Genomic DNA, 18,320 nt, shown 5'->3' on the forward strand with positions numbered 1-18,320 from the left:
GGCCGGTCTCATTCTGTGCAAATACCTTAATTTTCAGGTACAAATACAAATACACTTTTTTTGAAAATAGGACAGTTGTCCTCTTTTATTATCATGTATTTACTGCTCCACGAACGGAATCTGATTAGCTGATTCCTAGATACATGGCTGAGAGAAAGCAATCTTTCCAAGGCATATGGAATCCTCCACTACCCACTACTGTGGGCCCTGGATGTGAGGTAGAGAAGATGTCCAAATTATCTGAACTAGACATCGCTACCTTCAAGGAAGGAGCAGAAATTACCATAGGCAAGATAGTCTTTAATTCTCCATTTCACTGAGCCAACATTTGCAAGAACATGAGGGATTCATTCCATAAGGAAACCCCAATAAACTACCACCTGGGGCAACTGCGCTATCTAATGGCAAAAGGATTTGGCACTAAGGCAGCAAAGACTTTACATAAATGTCTCTTACTCTTTGCAGAAGTTATACATTTTTCCTTTTCCAAGGATATATACCCATACATCTTGATGAAAAAAGTGGAAAAAAAGTAAGTAAGTACAAACTTCAAAGTGTACACTGGTTGATACTCAATAGTGTGAATAAATCATTTTTTTTCCAGAAACAGAGACTGGCATTTTGAGCAAATGTATGTCCTTAAAAAGCATTCCATGGCAAAATCTGGACATTTCACTCCAAAGTACAACCACAGTAGCTGAATCCCTTCAGTTGTACTGTCTTGTTTACTTAGTAAATTCAACTTTCTAATAAGGAATAATACATTAAAAAGGAGTTAACCTATTAAAGCTACAAAAGTACCGCAAGTTAATCTATGTGGGCTCTATATCCTACGCTACAGCTATGCTTACTTTAGATTTGGGCACAGAAGTCCTCATAGCTATCAAAGATATACATGAATATCCAGGCAAAGCAGCGTGTTGGGCAATCACCTTAATACTGGTCTTCAACTCAGGAAAATATGTGTAAAAGACTTCTATAAAACAGTTCATCTTTTGCATCCGGTATATTGATGAGTGAAGGATTAAATCTTTATATGAATTCCATTTGAATACTTGGTATCCATGATCTTTGGAAATTATCCAGTGCAGTTAACAACAAAGAAACCAGGCAGTTCCCATTGAAAAAAATGGAAGAAAAAATAGCTCAGATCAGCCTATGTTGGGTAAATGACACTTGGTGATCCTTTGAATTGGAAAGGGGCCTAAGAGTTCTTTGAGGAGGTTTGACACTGACTCCATACTATGGAGCCTTTTTGGTTGGAAAAAGCTTCCATAAACCTCAGTCTTGGTTAAACCTCCACATTAGGATGCAAACATCATAATATTTAGAAATCTAAAATACTTAGCTTTGATAGTAGCTGTAACAGAATCTCTTATGTCTTGTTCAGCTACACTGAAATGAAGAAGACATCTTATTTTCCTCTGTATGCCCATTTTTAAAAATCCAAGATTCCATTTTAAATATCATTATAATTTTAATTCTCTCAAGCCAAATCTCATTCAAACAGTAAGAAAACATCTAGAAAGGGAAAATTATTAATTTAAAGCTAGATTTGTTCCCAGCATTATAAATTTCCCTCATGTCCTGAGTAATATGGAGGAGGAATTGCATGGACTATTATTATATGTGCTTTAATGTCATGACTATTATTTTTAAAGCAATGGGAATCAGTATATATTTTCAATTTTTTTTTTTTTTCCTTATTAACTAGTATTACTGCCATACTGAGCAAGGACTTAAAATTTAGATCTGTAAGAATTAATTTTGGTCTAGTGTAAACTATTAACTACACTGGGACTTTGGAATTTGTTGTTTCCACTGCTCTGATCCATTTCCTGCAGTAGCATTGCTTTTTGACCACATACTACATCCCATTCCTGCAGGATCCTTGACTATGTTAGAGTATCCCACAAAACTGAAAGACTAATGGGTCACCCATTGGCAGGGGATTAAATGGCCCAAATTCAAGGGCCACTTGTAAGGAAAGAACACTTTATTAAATTATTAGTATATTTAACCCAAATACTGAAGTAACTACCAAGTTTATAACACTGATGTAACAAAACATGTTGCTAATGTATTATATCAATATTTTACAGAATTCTGGATGATTAAGAAAAAATATGGATAAACACGTTAAGCAATTTCAAAAGAAAAAACTGGCAGTTTCAACCCAGCATTTACTTCTGAGTACATTTTTATTACTCTTTTGCCAGAGTAGAAGTAACTTACTGTTAATGCTTTGCATTACTTTTTTCATCCTACTGTGTAAACCATGTTTCTTCCTTAAAATGAAAGAGTTGTGAAGTAATCCTAACATGAAAAATGTGACCAGAGTTACTCCTTGCTCCTAAATAGAATATTTTACATACACATTATGATAATGCTGAAGTTTGTACTATGATATTAACACAAAAATGATATTTCAGAATTATCAATGCTTATATTCTTGTTAAAATACGAAGCATTTTTATAGGATATAGAAATTCCACTTGAACAACTGTGTGCAATGTAAACATAAATAAAATGTAAAAAGCATTCTTCCAAATCTTCTGTAAAAGAAAATACAGCATATAATATTAGAATGCAAAAATTCTCATTCTTGCAGACTCCTAAATAGACTTGAGATACATAAGCACACACATGGAAGAATATTTTTCCTAAGGGGAGAAAATACATGCTCAGATATTATCTGGGAAAAAAAATGCATTGAAATTCCTCTGTGTTGAATAGACTTTTTTTCTCCTCAGGGTGACCTCTACCTTCAGAATATGATGGTTTTATTATGATTAATAAATTTCATTTCCACAGAGGAAAGGAACAGTGTCAGCTTAAACTTAAAGCAAGTGGGTTTCTTTTTAAATGCTAATTTTTAAACACGCCCTTGCATGACACCAAATTTAGAAGCTCAGAAGGTTAGCAGAATAGATTCTGATTTCCATGCTGAAAACAGTAAGAAGGATTTAAACTATATAGTCACACTGAAAATCAGTAAGCTAGTAGAGTCACATAGTCATTGGTTCATTTATTCACTATTATGCCAGCATGCTTACTTCTCATTAAAATGAGTGGCATTTAAATGCTTTGTGATAATTTACACTGGAAATAATCATTCTAGGTAAACAATTTACTAAAATCCAGGACATGCAAATGGCAAAGCCTTTTGAATAAATTAATAGTCAATGTGATTATCTGTGTATTTTACAGAATGTTAAATCAACGTATAAAAACCAATATATGCACTCACAAATTCTTGTCTATGAACACATCTGATGAACAATTTGATGTGTCACTAATTAGAACAAGATAAGTTCCACTATTTTCCAATATATCTGGAACAAGTATTCAGGACATAACAAGCAAAAAAGTAATATTTGCTAGCATTTTGTTACCATACTGGCATTGGTTCTTACAGGGAAATAACTGAGAAAAACAAATCAGTGTAGTCATGCTAACATCCGTAAATGTAGCTGCAAACTATCCACCTAAAGCTCGGTGTATGGTATGTTCTTCTTTATTCATGCTATGCCTCAATCTCTTCAACCATTTTCAGTACAGGATTTTAAATTGCTAAAATACTACGTAAAAGGCCAATTTGTTGTCCATTGCACAAATGATAAAAAAAAAAGAGAATTACAAATGGTAATTGATTGTGAGATTTGTTTCAGCAGGGCCTTTGAAATTGAATCTCCCTTCAAATCATCAGTAGTATGTATTTCTGAAGTCTCTAAAAACAGGGAAAGTATGTGCCTCTCTAATTGTAATCAGCATATTAGGTTTTTAAGTTCTTTGGTACTCAGGTTGTATTCCATAGACATCTAGGACAGGCAGTGGAGCTCTGATACTAGAAACATTTCGAAGTTTCTTAATAATTTAAATAGTGTAGATTTTAATAACAGCATTAATAAGGCAAAACTCACAGTATAAAATACGAACCAAGTTAACACATTTTCCTCAAGTGATTTGAGAACTACTGAAGAAGAATCTGAAACATTATTTTAGTTTTTAGGAATTTGATGCACATATTTTTCTGCTCATTACCAATTCCCCCTATTCTGTAAAGTCTACATATTACTAGAACTATAGAAAATGATGAACCTTTTTAAGAACTATAAAAAGAGAAGTTAAAAATCTGGTACTGCCTCAGCTAAAACTCTCATCTAATTCCCCATTACTTGCCATATTACAAGCAAAGTGTATGTATCACTGGAAAGCTCCTATTTCTAACTTCTCCACAATATTATCTATTCTTCGCTAGCTTTGATTATATTTGAACAATCAAGCAATAAAATCGATTCTTCTTCAGACCTGTATGTGTTGAGTCTTCAACCAGAATAACCTTAAATTACTGAAATTCTTGTACTGAAAATTATTACTAAATTTCACAAAAAGACAACTGAATGAGTGAGGCTTGGTGAGGTAGGAGAAGGAATAGTGCAGAATGCTTTGGTATTCCTGCCCTGCCTGTTCACCCAGGAAATGGGCAGTATTGCAGGATGTTCTCCTTGCTGTTGGCAGGTGGCACAGAAAGGGCAATCCACATCTCTCCTCTGTGTCAGATCCCAATACAGAATTGCAATAACATTTTAGACAAAAGATGTGAAGATTTTAGTAAAGAATTGAAAGGAATACAAGGAAAGCAAGGTTTACCTGGCCTTATCCGGATCAGTGATTCCAGTAACTAACATCTTGCTCTTTCTCTTGGTCACACAACTACAATGATACCAGGACAGATGACATGAGCAGCAGAGCTCCTTCGTATGTACACCAGTTACACACCACATTGCTGAGCAGTATTCTAACCTCAGTGAGACAACACTGTGCAGCAGTGGTAGGCCTTTAACTTAAAATTCTTTACTACAGTAGGATGGTATCTGCTCATGGTGTTCAAAGTATGCGCAGCCAGTTTATTTCATTTTGGATATCAACACTAAGCAACTTCTGGCATTTCAGTCACCTGAACGAGCAATGAGTCTCTTTATACATCTCAGAAGGCAATGAGAAAAGATGTCTATCCTAAGCTTTTACTTAAGACAACAGAAAAATGATTGAAATCTGCTGATAAAAGCAGTTTCCAGTGATTTTTCTTAATTGCAAAGGTTAACAGTGCTAAAATTCTCTATGCAAACTTTTAAATGCACAATATTGAACACTAAGATCATTTTACAATGGTGGACCATAAAATACTTTATTGCACATGATCTGCCTCTCCCACCACTGACAATGCTTTACAGATTTGTGACGTGGAGCAGAGAAAGAATTGGGAAGATGCAGTAGAGACAGACAGCACAATGAAACAGTGAAACTTCAAGGTGTACTGCAGTGTTGAACCCCTGTAGACCTTGAAAACCATGAGGGGTATTCTTATTAGTATAGCATTAACATTCCCAGGTTTTCAGAGATGAAGGAACACGACCACAGTCTACCACAGTGATATTGCTATACCAAAAGATTTCCATGAAGGGATCTTCATAAATAAGTAACTGATGAAATATTAACAGCAGCCTCTACTTTTTCCTGCAGGTTGGAGCAAGAAGAAACTTGAGAAGCCTATTCAGGGTTTTCTATATGCAAAGACCAATTCCAAATTCTTGACTGTTTACTTATTTATATCACATTAGAATCTGGCCAGTTAATTTTCTTGCTAACTGATGGGCATCTTTTGCGGAAATTTTTATCACTGATGCTCAGACCTGATTTTCATTTTTATTTCTCTATCCCAACCTTTTCTTTTGAAGTTTGTTGCATATTTATAGCCATCCAAAGTTGAACTGCCTTGTTAACCATTTAAATAAATATGATTGACATTGGTTAATCTGTAGAAATATAGAAGTCCAAGAAACAGCAGCACAGGTGACTTTCCCTGTGCTGATGCTGAATAACTGCTATGGAACAATCCCAGGGACAGACCTCAGCTTAAAAGCTTTCTCTCAAGTTTCACTCTTGCTGTCTGGATTTACACAAGTGTGAGCATTTCACTTGATGCCTGGTTAAAAATCTAACATAATTCTACGCTACCAACAATATCTGTTTGTATAACTTCCATCCAAGAAAGTTAGACTTTATATAAAATTCATTAAAAAAAGCCACTGGGGAAACTGAGTTTTGCCATCAGTTATTACCTAAACCCCAAGTATTTCTTTGATCCGTAAGGAATTTTCCTATTACTATTGCTGTTACAGTTTGTTACAATAAACCTTGAATAAATTCTTAACTAGTTCAATTAGAAATATACTGGGTACTTTATTATTTTTTAAAGCAATCTTTTGTTCTTGTGTTTAAAGTTCTGTAATATGCAATTATACTATTTTTTATTAAATATTTTAAATGTAATATGATAATCTCATGATATTAAAACTGAATCCTTTAATGTACTTGTATATAACCATTCATACAGGCACACACACAAACCGCCTTTCATGTGGACTACTTTCAGTCTATCAGAAAAAAAATTCTGGTTGCTTCATTAAAAAAACCCAACAGTACGGGAGATGCACACATGCTTACACGCACTTGTCTAGGGCAGACACAGATTATTCACTATTTCTGTTACCAAAGGAGCTTCACATTGCAAATCCTCCATTTACAAATCACAGAACCTCAGCTTTACTTAATCTTGTCATGTTGTCACATTTGACTAGCCATGCGAACTGACCTAGAACTGTAAGCACCAGGAAGGCAAGCTGTCAAAGAGATAATGACAAAGATGCCAAAAAGGGCTGCCAGTGTTTTCACTGGGTGAGAAAAGGGAATTAATCAAACTTCATGAAAGAAGAACAGAGGATAATCCAAGTGTTTACTGATTTTTATCAACTGATCCAATAGCTGAACATCTTTACCGCACAACTACCAAGAGCAGTAAAAGCTGTAACAAATGGAATTCCATATAAATGACTATTTACAGCAGCAGTAAACACAAGTTTAAACTGCCAACATAAAGGACACTTGAATTTATAGACGAAGTTTAATACTGTGCATTAGTGCAACGCTTCCTAGTCTTTCCAGAGCAAAAGCTTCAGTGTCTGCTGTTTTTCACAGGGAAAAGCAGTATGGCCTTAAATAAACATTAGCACAAAGACCTCACAAATGCTCCTTCATTTTTTATCTGATTAGTGGAAGAGCCTAATGTAATAATAAAAGCATCTAATTGAAAATGGTTATTTTCCCAGTCAAATTGCTTCATGAAGTCAAACTCACAGGCAGCAATACTAAAAGGAAAGAACTTCTCATAACTGAACATATGTCTTAACACAGTAATTCAAAGAGGTTGAAGGAAATATCTCTGAAACTGCATACTTCCAAGCAGTTTGGATTGTATGTACTTCTCAGAAATTCCTTTGAAAGAGTATAATGTGATCAATATCTCTTACCAGACAAGTGAGTAAGTCAATGAGATATATGTAAGCATATATGGCAAAATTTTGACCAGCTATGATTATTTATGTACTTAGCAGAGGAACGCCATAAAAGGCACCATAACCATTCTAAGCACTTTGTCAGGTATTAATTTGCTTTTAAATAATTATCTCCATATTTGTTATTGTTTCATGAATTAAATTTGTGGTACTGTTAGTGCTGACAGTTTAATCATAGTATACTGGAAAATTGCAATGATTTGAACAACTGCATTAGTTAAAAATTGCCAATATTCTGTTGAAGCTATTTCAGTAGTACAAACTCCAATGATTGCTTCCTTAAGCTGCCTGCTTTTATGAAATGTTTTTCCTAGAGTTATAAAATTAAACTTTTCAGAATGTTTAATCTGTTTTGGAGACTGTATCTTTCTCCAAATGGAGGTCAATGACTTAATCTAAGACTGTCAACTTCTAAAGCTTTATAATGCATTTCTTTTGCACACACACACACACAATCTCACCTCCTGGGAATGATTCTGCTCAAATATGTAAATAAATACAGTCACAATCGGACAGATGTTGTATCCACTTCTACCATACTTCATTCCAAATTCAGGTTTATATACACACTTTATATACTCTCTGTTATTTCAAAATCATAAACTGCATATACACTTGGGAGAAAAATAATACCAAGCATGCATCTGCACTGGATTTTTTTTGTTTGCAGATGGATAACTGTTAAAATTGGAGGAAGAAAGAAAGAGTAATACAAATATAGAACAATGATTCTGTCCCATATAGACATAAACTGCACAAGAATCATAATCTGAGAATGTAGCTTGAAAAGACACTACAAAACTTTTTTCCTTACAAACCATGAATTTCAAATTAAAATAACTAACTAACTAAATAAACAAACAAACATTGAGCACTGGTTTGAAAAATTCACTAAAAATGCTAAAGATTCAAAATTAACAATGTTCTGTAACCAACATGTAAATAAGCCATGGGTTTATTCTGGCTCTCATTCTGATTTATTAAGAGCTGGACAGGGCAAGATGCCCATTGACCCCATCAGCCAGGAACCTCAGGATTAATTCTCCCCTAACGTAACTATTGTCAGAGATTTGCTAGAGAAAGGTCTTCAGAGATCCTTGTTAAAATTCCATCATCAAACTGAGGGAAAGTTTCCAGTAGTTTCCCTACCTCTGTTCTAGTTCAGGTCTGTTTGCAAACTCTTTAATCATGCCTGCCAGAGAAGATCTATCCCAGAAGTGCAGAACTTCTCTTCTGAAGAGTAATTATTTTTAGCCTCAGAATGCACTGGATGCAGTCAAGAGTGAAATATTTTTAGATTTCCCAGGGAAGGATTCCTCTGTCACCTACTTGAATAGGTTTTCTTTATAAAATGTGAATGCAAGAACAGATACACGTACATTAATAGAAATGTGTATAAGGACATGCTATCTGCTCATTAACACATTTATTTATTCAAGATTACTTTATTCCCAAATAAAAAAAGGTATCATGTGGCTGAGGGCGAAGTATCCTCTGGCAGGAATGATAAAGTATTAGGAAGAGAACAGTGAGTATTACCAGCAGAAACACGCAAGACCTCCCATTTCCATTTGATGATAAAGTTCCAACCAAAAGTTTCTTGTTATCTTATTATTTGAAATCTACAAACACACACATTCTTTATAGGGAAACATTACAAACATACATATACTCACAATTCAAACATTGAGCATATTGTCAGTATCTTCACTTTATATCACTTTTACAAACACAGTTGAATTACTGTAATTGAGTTTAGGAGCACTAAAAAAAGGCACTATAAAATTGTACTGTAGTTGTTTTGCATGCATCTGAAAAACCACAGGAAGGTTAGCTTCGATTCTACAAGTTTACATATCTCTATATATGCTTCATGTATTAAAACATAAAACATCAGATAATTGAAAGTCAACTTACAGATTTGAAAGACCAAATGCAACTTTGGCAACTGGTACCACAGGAACATGGGCCAGAGAATTATCTTTAAATAAAGCCAAAAGTCCTTTAAATTCTATGACTAAAACTTAGGTATAAAAGAAACAGAAGATACAGGCTTTTACCAGCTTTCTCCTGCAGATCAGCTTACAAAAAAAAGGCACCTATGTCACCTGTGACAGATATGTTTATCATATGGTCAAAAAACATACCTAACAAAAAAATCTTATTGTTGAAACAATTCAACAGAGGTAAGCAACTGGTAAACTGAAAAGTTTTAATAAATACACACAGAGATCCATTTCCTTCTGTGTAAAGTTCACTGAATTTGCTGATATATGAGTGCTATATTTTTGATTGGAATTCCAAAGTAGTCATACATGGAATACATATAATATAGCCTTGGACACTTAAATTGTGAGGGGAAAAAACTGTCTGTATTAGAGAAATAATTATTTCTTAGAAGGGTTCACTCTGCAAAACAGGAAGTTGTTTTCAGGACAAGAAAAATATTAAAGACCCCATGTCTATCTTAAGAATTCCAAGTTAAAAAATTGCTAAAATAATTATATTTTTTCTTACTTTGCAAGGCCTAGATTTATAAATTAGTAGCCTTCCGACTACAGCTCACTCTAATCCAGAGCTGAGCAGGAAGCACAAGTGAAATAATGAAAGCCAAAACCCAAGTCTAGTGAGATCGAGAAAGTATCAAATGTTTGCTTTTAAAATGTATTCCCTTAAATGATTTAGGACACTGAAAACCTGTATTTAAGCAGGTTTTATTACAGAAGAACTTTTCAGATTACCACCAAAAATGCTATGGTTATCAAACAGATTATTAACAATCTTAGCACATCTTGGCTTTAGCTGTGATCTTCTTTTTCATAAATAAATGTTCATTTTTTGTTTCTATGTAGGTCACTATGGCATAAACAGCAAACTCTTTACCTTTCTTTCATTTCTGCTAATGTAAAACTCGATTAATAAGCACTTCTTAATACCAACATTTTGTGTTACACTCTATATACCCTTTCATCCTTCAATACAAGCAGCTTCTATGAACTCAGTAGAGGTTTTGCATAACATTATTGGCAGAATATATCCCAGCACTGTTACTATTTATGTTGGCTTTTGATTTCTTATATATCAACATAATAGCATCCTTACCTGAATTAAGACTAAGATTGTTCAAATTCTATTGCTTAAGAGAGAGAAAATCCCTTGACATATTCAATATAAGTTTCCATTACCTTTTCAAAACATTGTTCATTCTTCTGTGCCCATGGCTTACAACATGATAGCGTATGAAGACTTTACCTACTAGAGAGCGATCCTCTGAAGACACAGACCCTCTCTCCCACTATCTTATCCATAGGATAGACTTTGTGAGTGCTTTAGGGTCTGCGGTACCCTTGTGGGCAATATTTGCCCCCAAAGAGTTGAAAAGAAAGTTGTTAAATCTATAGCACTTACAATGTCCTACATTCATCTAGGACTTTTTACTCTTTTTACTATTTCTGTTTGCTTTGGCTTTTTGAAAGTCACAGTCTTGATTGTACTGCACAGTAAGTTTTAATTAGAAGGTTTAACATATCCTTACTTACTAGCCCATATATGATACTTAAGCTAGAAATAAAACACCAAAGTCAGCAAAATAACCTAATGTCTTTTATATCGCAGAACCTACAGGCTGAAGCTATAAATCAATTAAACTATTTCAAAGATTTATACTATGGACTTTTCTATGCTTTCTCTTACGATTAAATGCAGCATGTGAAAAAGGATATTGAGACCTGGATGGATGCATCAAGAAGTATCAATGATTGTTACCTGCAGAGGTGTTACAAGAAATTTCATCTGCTGCAACGAAGACGAATTGATTTCTGCAAGAGAAGATAAAATTCACAATACTGCTTGCTGACTGGGAAATGTGCTAGCTGCCAATTGACTTGATGTTTACAGATGGGGTAGGGTAAGGGTGCTTAATTTTAATGAATGTAGCAAGAAAAAGTGTTGACGTATTTCAGTACTATAGAGTTTATAAGGATCATGAGGTAGACATGCTGGGATCTTTTAAATGAAATAATGGTGACATTTGGATATGACCTATGTACAAACTCTTGCATTGGAAGCTTCATGTTTAGTGTTACAGATACGTCATTATATTTATGAAGTCTAATAAAACCCCCAATATTTATCTTGATATAGATATTAAAGGGCACTTCTGCAAAATATGTAAAAAGCGTGGGTTTTTTTTTTAAATAATTGCAATTTACTTTGTGCATCTGAAAGGAGGATACTAAAAGTAAAATACTTTGCTTTTTAAATGTCTAATACGATTGCAATCAGAAAATGAATTTTCTGCTATTTATTAAAAAAATGACATAGTATATTCTCATATACTGTCATCCAAATACATAGAAAAGTCTTGCAGAATCTAAGGAGAATAAACTACAGATAAGAGTACTTTAATAAACCTTCTCTTGCAAAATTCTTTTTTAAACCAGGGAAACATAAAAAGAGAAATGCTAAATACTATTTCAAAATGCAGAAAACTTCATTACGGCACAAATCCTGTTTTGTCCTTTCTGAAGGCAAAGCAAACAGGATTTGGGTTAGTGGAAACCATGTTAAAGGTATAACATCAAATTATTCCCTTGTAAGCATCTACACAGATTCCTTGGATTATTTTTGTGTTGTGCAGGATTAATAGAGAACCTGAGTGAAATTTTAACACTTGGGTGCTGTTTTACTCCAAATCGCATGTAGCTCCTCCAGCCTGCACTACTAGGCATGGTGAAAACCTGAGGTTGTTTTGTTTTGCACAGCTTTAATGCAAATCAGAGCTAGAAGGAACTAGTTCCAGCTTGTACTAAGGATTACCTGGAAAACTTAGTTCTGCAACATGATGAAAGCTCTGTCAAGCATTAAGTACTCTGAAGATCCTGTTGAAAACTATTCAGTTCAGGAGCAAACATCTCTTAGGGGGAACACAATCTTGAAGAATTAAGCCCTAAGAGAACAAAACCTATTTCTATTACTTCACCTCCAGTATATTAAAGAGATTTGAAATTCTCTTCTAGAAATCTGTGAGCCTTGTTACTTAGAAGCTCACATCTTGGGAGAAAAAAAACCCAAACAAAACAAAGAATCTGTAATCCATATTATAGGGACAGGAGTGATTAAGATCAAAAGTGGTAGCTGATTATTGTCTTTGCCCTGTCTCAGAGATACTAATACCTGCCTTTTACTATGAGTGAACTTAGTGATCAAACTGTATATTCTTTCATTTTCAATCAGATGTACAGATTGGTAGTTTTGCTATTTATTTTGTCATCTGCAGCAATTTCACAAGCTAATGAGATCTACCTTGCATGTAATGCTAAAGAGATGAATTAAAAAAAAAAATAAGGGGGATAAGTTTAACAATACAGAGCTAATCTGTATTTCATAGGTAGTATAATTGTCAACTTATTTACTGCTTTCACCTCTTTTATTACCATCTCATGTGATAATTACATAGAAACAGTTAGATGTTTGCCTAAAAGGGATTCAGCCCAGTGAATTGCAGTGAAGCAATGCAGACTTACCAGCTACTGTTTCACAGAAAATCCTTTTGATTTATTTCTATGAAGTTATTAAACTGCCCTCACATCTAAATGAAAGGACTACTTTTCCTTAAAAACTGCCTCTAAAGTGGCTAGCTGATAAACTCCCTATTCTTTATCACTATTCAGAACATTTGTCGTTACGGAACACTGAACCACAGATACTGTATCTTCAGATGCCAAGTACAGAATTATCTGTAAAAATAATATTCTGGTTTAGTTACTTACAGAAAGACCCCAGAAAACTAACTGCTATTTATCTTTTGGAATGATAGATGTTATTGAAACTGTTCTGAAATCTCACTTTTTACTACCAACTCTTTACTAATTACTGGTAGAAAATGAATTAAAAAATAATTTAACCTAAAGTAATTCCTATTTAAGAAACATCTACCGTAAACATTCCTTGTTATACTGCTTCAGTTTACATAGGAAGATACTATTTTCCCTTTATTTTGCTTTTGTAAAATTAATTTTACAACTCCATAGATCAATTTTAAAAGCAGAAACTTACATATCAGTCAGCATAGCAACTGTGAGAATGTAAAGCAAGATTAGATGCTGGAGTGAATTCAGTGAGCCAGCTCAATATTTTATTATTAATTAGGTGTTATTTGTAACAATTACAAGAAACTTGTTTAGTACTTTGATGGCTTTAATGTTTTATAGTGGCAGGTTTTAATTTAATTAAATGTTCTGCACAGTCCTAGAGGGAAAACTGATGATCAGAGGTGTCACTATACACATATATCACACCTGATGTCCAAATCTAGTATTACTCCTTAGCGCGAACGACCCCATAGTTTGTAAAAGGAGTCCTTCTGAGTTAAGCTGATGCATATTCTCTCTATCTTGAAGTACATGAAAAGCAGACCCGGAAAAGGGCAGCTAACCTAACTCAGTCCTTGCAAATTTAAGGTCATTCCCTTTAAAGACCAATTTTTTTATACACTAACAGTATTCAGCGTACAAGGCTTAAAAGCCTCACAAGTGAGATATGTTTAAAACAACCTAAAATGCATCATGAATTTTCATGTTCCCCATCACTGCTACACTTTTTAGTGATTCAAAAAGATACAAGAAATGTAAGTGGACCCAACTTTATTATACAGTAAGTCCTGCTCAATTAATAAGATACAGAATTGCTTCCATAATTTAATTTGTATATTAACAGTGAAAGTATGTAACAAAATTTTTACTGCATTGTTTCATACTTCCAGTGTAAAAGAACACACATTTAAAATGCAGATATCTTATACTTCTTTAAATAAAATTTTAAAAGTTTTTACTGGTTGCAAGGAAGATAAACAATAAAAAAACAAATTGCAAGAGTAACATGACAAAATACATTGATCTGAATGTACAGTTGCATATATTCAACTTGTCAGTGCTGGCTTGCCACCCTTTGGCAGCCTGAGCTCTCTGATGGAAACCCGGACACTGTGGGTCATGAAAATGTACTTCTGGGATTCAAAATGGCTATGCTCCACCCGAGCAGCTATTTCCCAAGGGCAAACGTTTCTGCATGTTATTACTTCTTTCAAGACTATATATCAATTTCTTATTTCTTCTAGTAAATTGAAAATTACCACACATTTTTAGGGTAATAAAGATATTTTTAATGTTGGGAAAAAACCCTCACATTTTAAAACATTTGATGTATTTCCTGAATTCAGACAGAAACAGAAGGGGAGGATAACAAAAGGATGCTCTTTCTTATTTTGGGTAGTTATTTGACCTAAATTACCCCAGTTTTCAAAAGGTTCAAATATATTCTAATTTCCTTTGCTCTGTTCCCCACAGACCCTTTGGCAGACTCATAACAAATATATTCCTTGAAGGCCCCAGATCTGACATAAACCTATCACTATTTTGCATATCCAATACATTAGGTCCTTGCTTTCTCTCTCCTTGATGCTCTTAGTATGGTAAAACCAGGCCATACTATAGCATAAAATACTTTTAGTTTATAATCTTTAATCACTAGAGTCCAAGCCTTATCTTCACTATGGCTGCTTAATATACAAAACTACTTCTGTGAAGAAATCCCACATGTGAATTTTTGCATCTTGCTAAGCTGTCCTAGAAAGATGCAATCTGTGGTAGAATGGAGAACACCTCTAGGAGAGAAGTCTTTTGCTAGGAGAGAAGTCTCTCTCCTCTAGGAGAGAAGTCTCTGTCAGCATTTCCATCTTCGCATCTTTTTCACAGGGTAGCTTGGAAACAAAAACTAAACATGATCTTCTACATGTATCTCTCCGTACTGCACTTCTTATTACAGGAGACCTTTTACTACAACATCCTTGATCAGCAACATTAGGGTTTATGCCCTTAGGAATGACTTTCAGCCATTATGAAACTCATAATTTATATTTAGACAGGGACAAGGCTTGCACTATAAAACCAAATATTGTTTGAAAGTTTTTGTGATGGCATGAGGAGGGCAAGAAAAGTCCAGTTGTCAGAATCAAAACCATACTCAGCATCAAACCTCAAAGAGCATAACAAAACATTTCCAGGTTCAACTTTACCACCTGACTAAAAGTACCCTGTTCCAAATTAAAGCAGGCCACTGAACTGAAAGACTTAGATTATAAAGTATTAAACCAAAACATTGAAGCAAGTTAAGAACACGAATTTAAGTGAAGCTGGACTAAGCTTCTTCATTATATAAACTATTTAGTGGAAAAGATTACTAATTACAAATGACTTCAGTAAATGCTACGTACTTACAGAAATTAGGCTTTCTGGACTGTCCAATTTTATTTATTTTTTTAAATATATTTTTAAATACCATAGCCTAATTTCTTCAGCATGTTTATACTACCACAAGTTAATTAAGAGGCCTAAGATATTTCATAAATATATTTGTCAGTACTTTCCCTTACCAAGAGATGTGGCATCTCCTACTTTTCAAGAGTTGTCATTACAGTCTTGCTTCTCACCTTAACTGTGCTGAAGTTGTAAAGAAACTTTTATACATTCCTCCCAAAACATACTGACCTAATAGAGAAGCTCCATGCACATCAACACTGAATTTAAGCTTCCATAAGGTTACATATACGAAGTTTAGTAGAAACATGTCAACAATTTGTAATTACTATGTAGCATTTTTAGCTTTTTCTACAGATATATTTTCTGTAAGCATGTTTAAATAGTTCTGACTCTCTTTTTGAATGGCTTTTAACCTACTTCTCAGAGTTAGTATCCAGTTTGAGATATTTGATATTCCAATGAGGTTGATTTGCTTTTAGTATACATGTATTTTACATGCTCTGTCAGGAAAAATTAAGAGTATTAACAGTATTTCTGTTTAATGAACATTTATGACTTTCCTTCAAACTTTTCCAAAATTCCTTTAACATTTCCCATCTTCATAAACACTAACAGCAATGATCTCAGCTACTGGAATGTCAAATAAATACCAGAACAGAGAGAAATTTTGACTTGTACCATTTTTGATACAATACTGAACTTTAGGCTCCTTCACAAGTGGAATTTGGGAGTTTTTCCTCACTGAGAATACGAAGTGAAAGTTTTCTTAAATACTGAAACTCTGACAAATCCACAAAAATATATACAATGTCTATCACATATTCTATGTCTACATAGACTTTATTTTAAAGGCCAGTGGCAACTTAAAGTGGAGCTCAGAAAGAGCAGAAACATAACAGAGATTGGGTGTACAGTACAGACCTAACCAGCGATCCTGCCTGACCCACATGTGACTTAGCTACTTCACCATTAATTGGAAAATTCATTATCTGGAAGATCGGAAGAGATTCAACAAATGGGTCTCAGATGCTATTTTTTATGACTTGAAGGATCTGACCATCATGAAATACAATTCCAATCTAATTTCAGGATAGACTGTTACCCTGAGTGCTGCTCCCAAAAGTTTACATAAAGTCACCCTACCATGGGAAAAGATGTGCTCGTCTTTCTTTGTCTGTGCTACTACATATTCCTAAAAAAACCATCAACTACCACATTTTCCCTCCAACAGTCACTGGCACACTGTTCTTCAGATGTACAAAAGTACTCACAGCACTGCCTGGGAAGTTTATACACTTAGGTCATTCTGGGTGTAAGAACCCATAGAACCTATATTTATAGGACATGTTGGACAAATTACTGACTGTTCTTTCTCTGTGTCCTATCTTCTGCCTAAAAGACTGGGTGACAGCTGGCCTTTTCAACACTGTATTTTACACACCACATGATTAAAAACAAAGCACTCACATACTCTCACCCAGCACTCCCAGTTTTTAGTCCCTCTTCTTGGCAACACAGAGCTTCCGTAATATAGAAGCCATGACAGAGGCTAAGTGGCATTTTAAGAAATCAGAACCTCCCTAGAAATAATCACACTAACTCTAGGAAATTTGAAACAGAAGAAATTATAATCCACTAACATACAGTAATTATGTTTCATACACCAGAATTCTTGGACTTTGCTTGCTATCTTCATAAAACTAGACAGAAATAATTTTGCTTAACACAGAGGTACAGCCCCTCCCAAAAATAGTAACTGCTGAAAATAGTGCAAAGCCCCAGAACATAGGAAATTAAGATGAAGGCAAACACAACTCTGAACAGAAGTTACAGGGGGAAGATTTGAACTACAGGTAATCAGTTGACTACTTCTGGTAAGACCATCCTGGGATTTACAAATACAGTCAGTATTCAGAATTCATGGATCAGAACCTCAGCTGGTAAAATGGATGCATCTTAAATGAAAGCACTGACTTCACTTAAGCTATTCCAAATTCTATTTTCCAAGGATCTGGGTGCTAACTATACAGTATAGTAATGATTTTTCTCAGAAGTGTTATATGTGGTACACCTATAAGTTTCTCCATTATATCACTAAAGATACTTTATTTTTTCTTCATGCTCTAAACGTTAAGGCTTTGTTGCTCTCATTAGGATTCTAATGTTGTGAGCTTTTTCACTATGAATTATAATGTAGCTGATGGCTGGTTGCTTGAATAGTTTTTGTAATATTCAAGTATGGACAAAGTTTCGGACTTTCCCTCTAAAATGATTTTATTAAGCCCTCCCAAACTGCCTCCTCCTGGTGTCCTAAATTTAAATATTAAGGCTATTGAAGAATTTATACTTCTTAATATTAGTGTAACAACTGTCAGGTCGATTTTGCTATTATCATGCTTTATATTCCCATTACTGTAAGATCAAAGTTCATTATCATACTCATAGCATTTGAATCACAACACCGAGACAACTAAACTTTACAGCCATACCTGTAAGATACACTAAATGAAGTAAGAATAAAAATGTAAGTAGAAAGTAATTCATGTGGTATCAAGCTTCAACAACACTAAGAGGAACTTGTTTG

The 18,320-nt window shown here is 34.3% G+C and overlaps 1 protein-coding gene across 41 annotated transcripts in view; it reads right to left on the reverse strand.

Moving 5' to 3' along the window:
* RBFOX1 (RNA binding fox-1 homolog 1) overlaps positions 1-18,320 on the reverse strand; it is a 1,252,174-nt gene that overhangs the window by 4,797 nt on the left and 1,229,057 nt on the right. For 4 of the 41 annotated variants that reach the window (XM_030482277.1, XM_030482275.1, XM_032919868.1 and 1 more), the window contains one exon: positions 11,184-11,236. The exons of the other annotated variants lie outside the window; for them this stretch is intronic. In XM_030482277.1, the coding sequence (XP_030338137.1) occupies positions 11,184-11,236 (53 nt within the window). The remainder of the gene's footprint in view (positions 1-11,183; positions 11,237-18,320) is intronic. 41 annotated transcript variants of the gene reach the window in all.

Source organism: Strigops habroptila, chromosome 4 (genome assembly GCF_004027225.2).
Source record: "Strigops habroptila isolate Jane chromosome 4, bStrHab1.2.pri, whole genome shotgun sequence".
NCBI lineage: Eukaryota > Metazoa > Chordata > Aves > Psittaciformes > Psittacidae > Strigops > Strigops habroptila.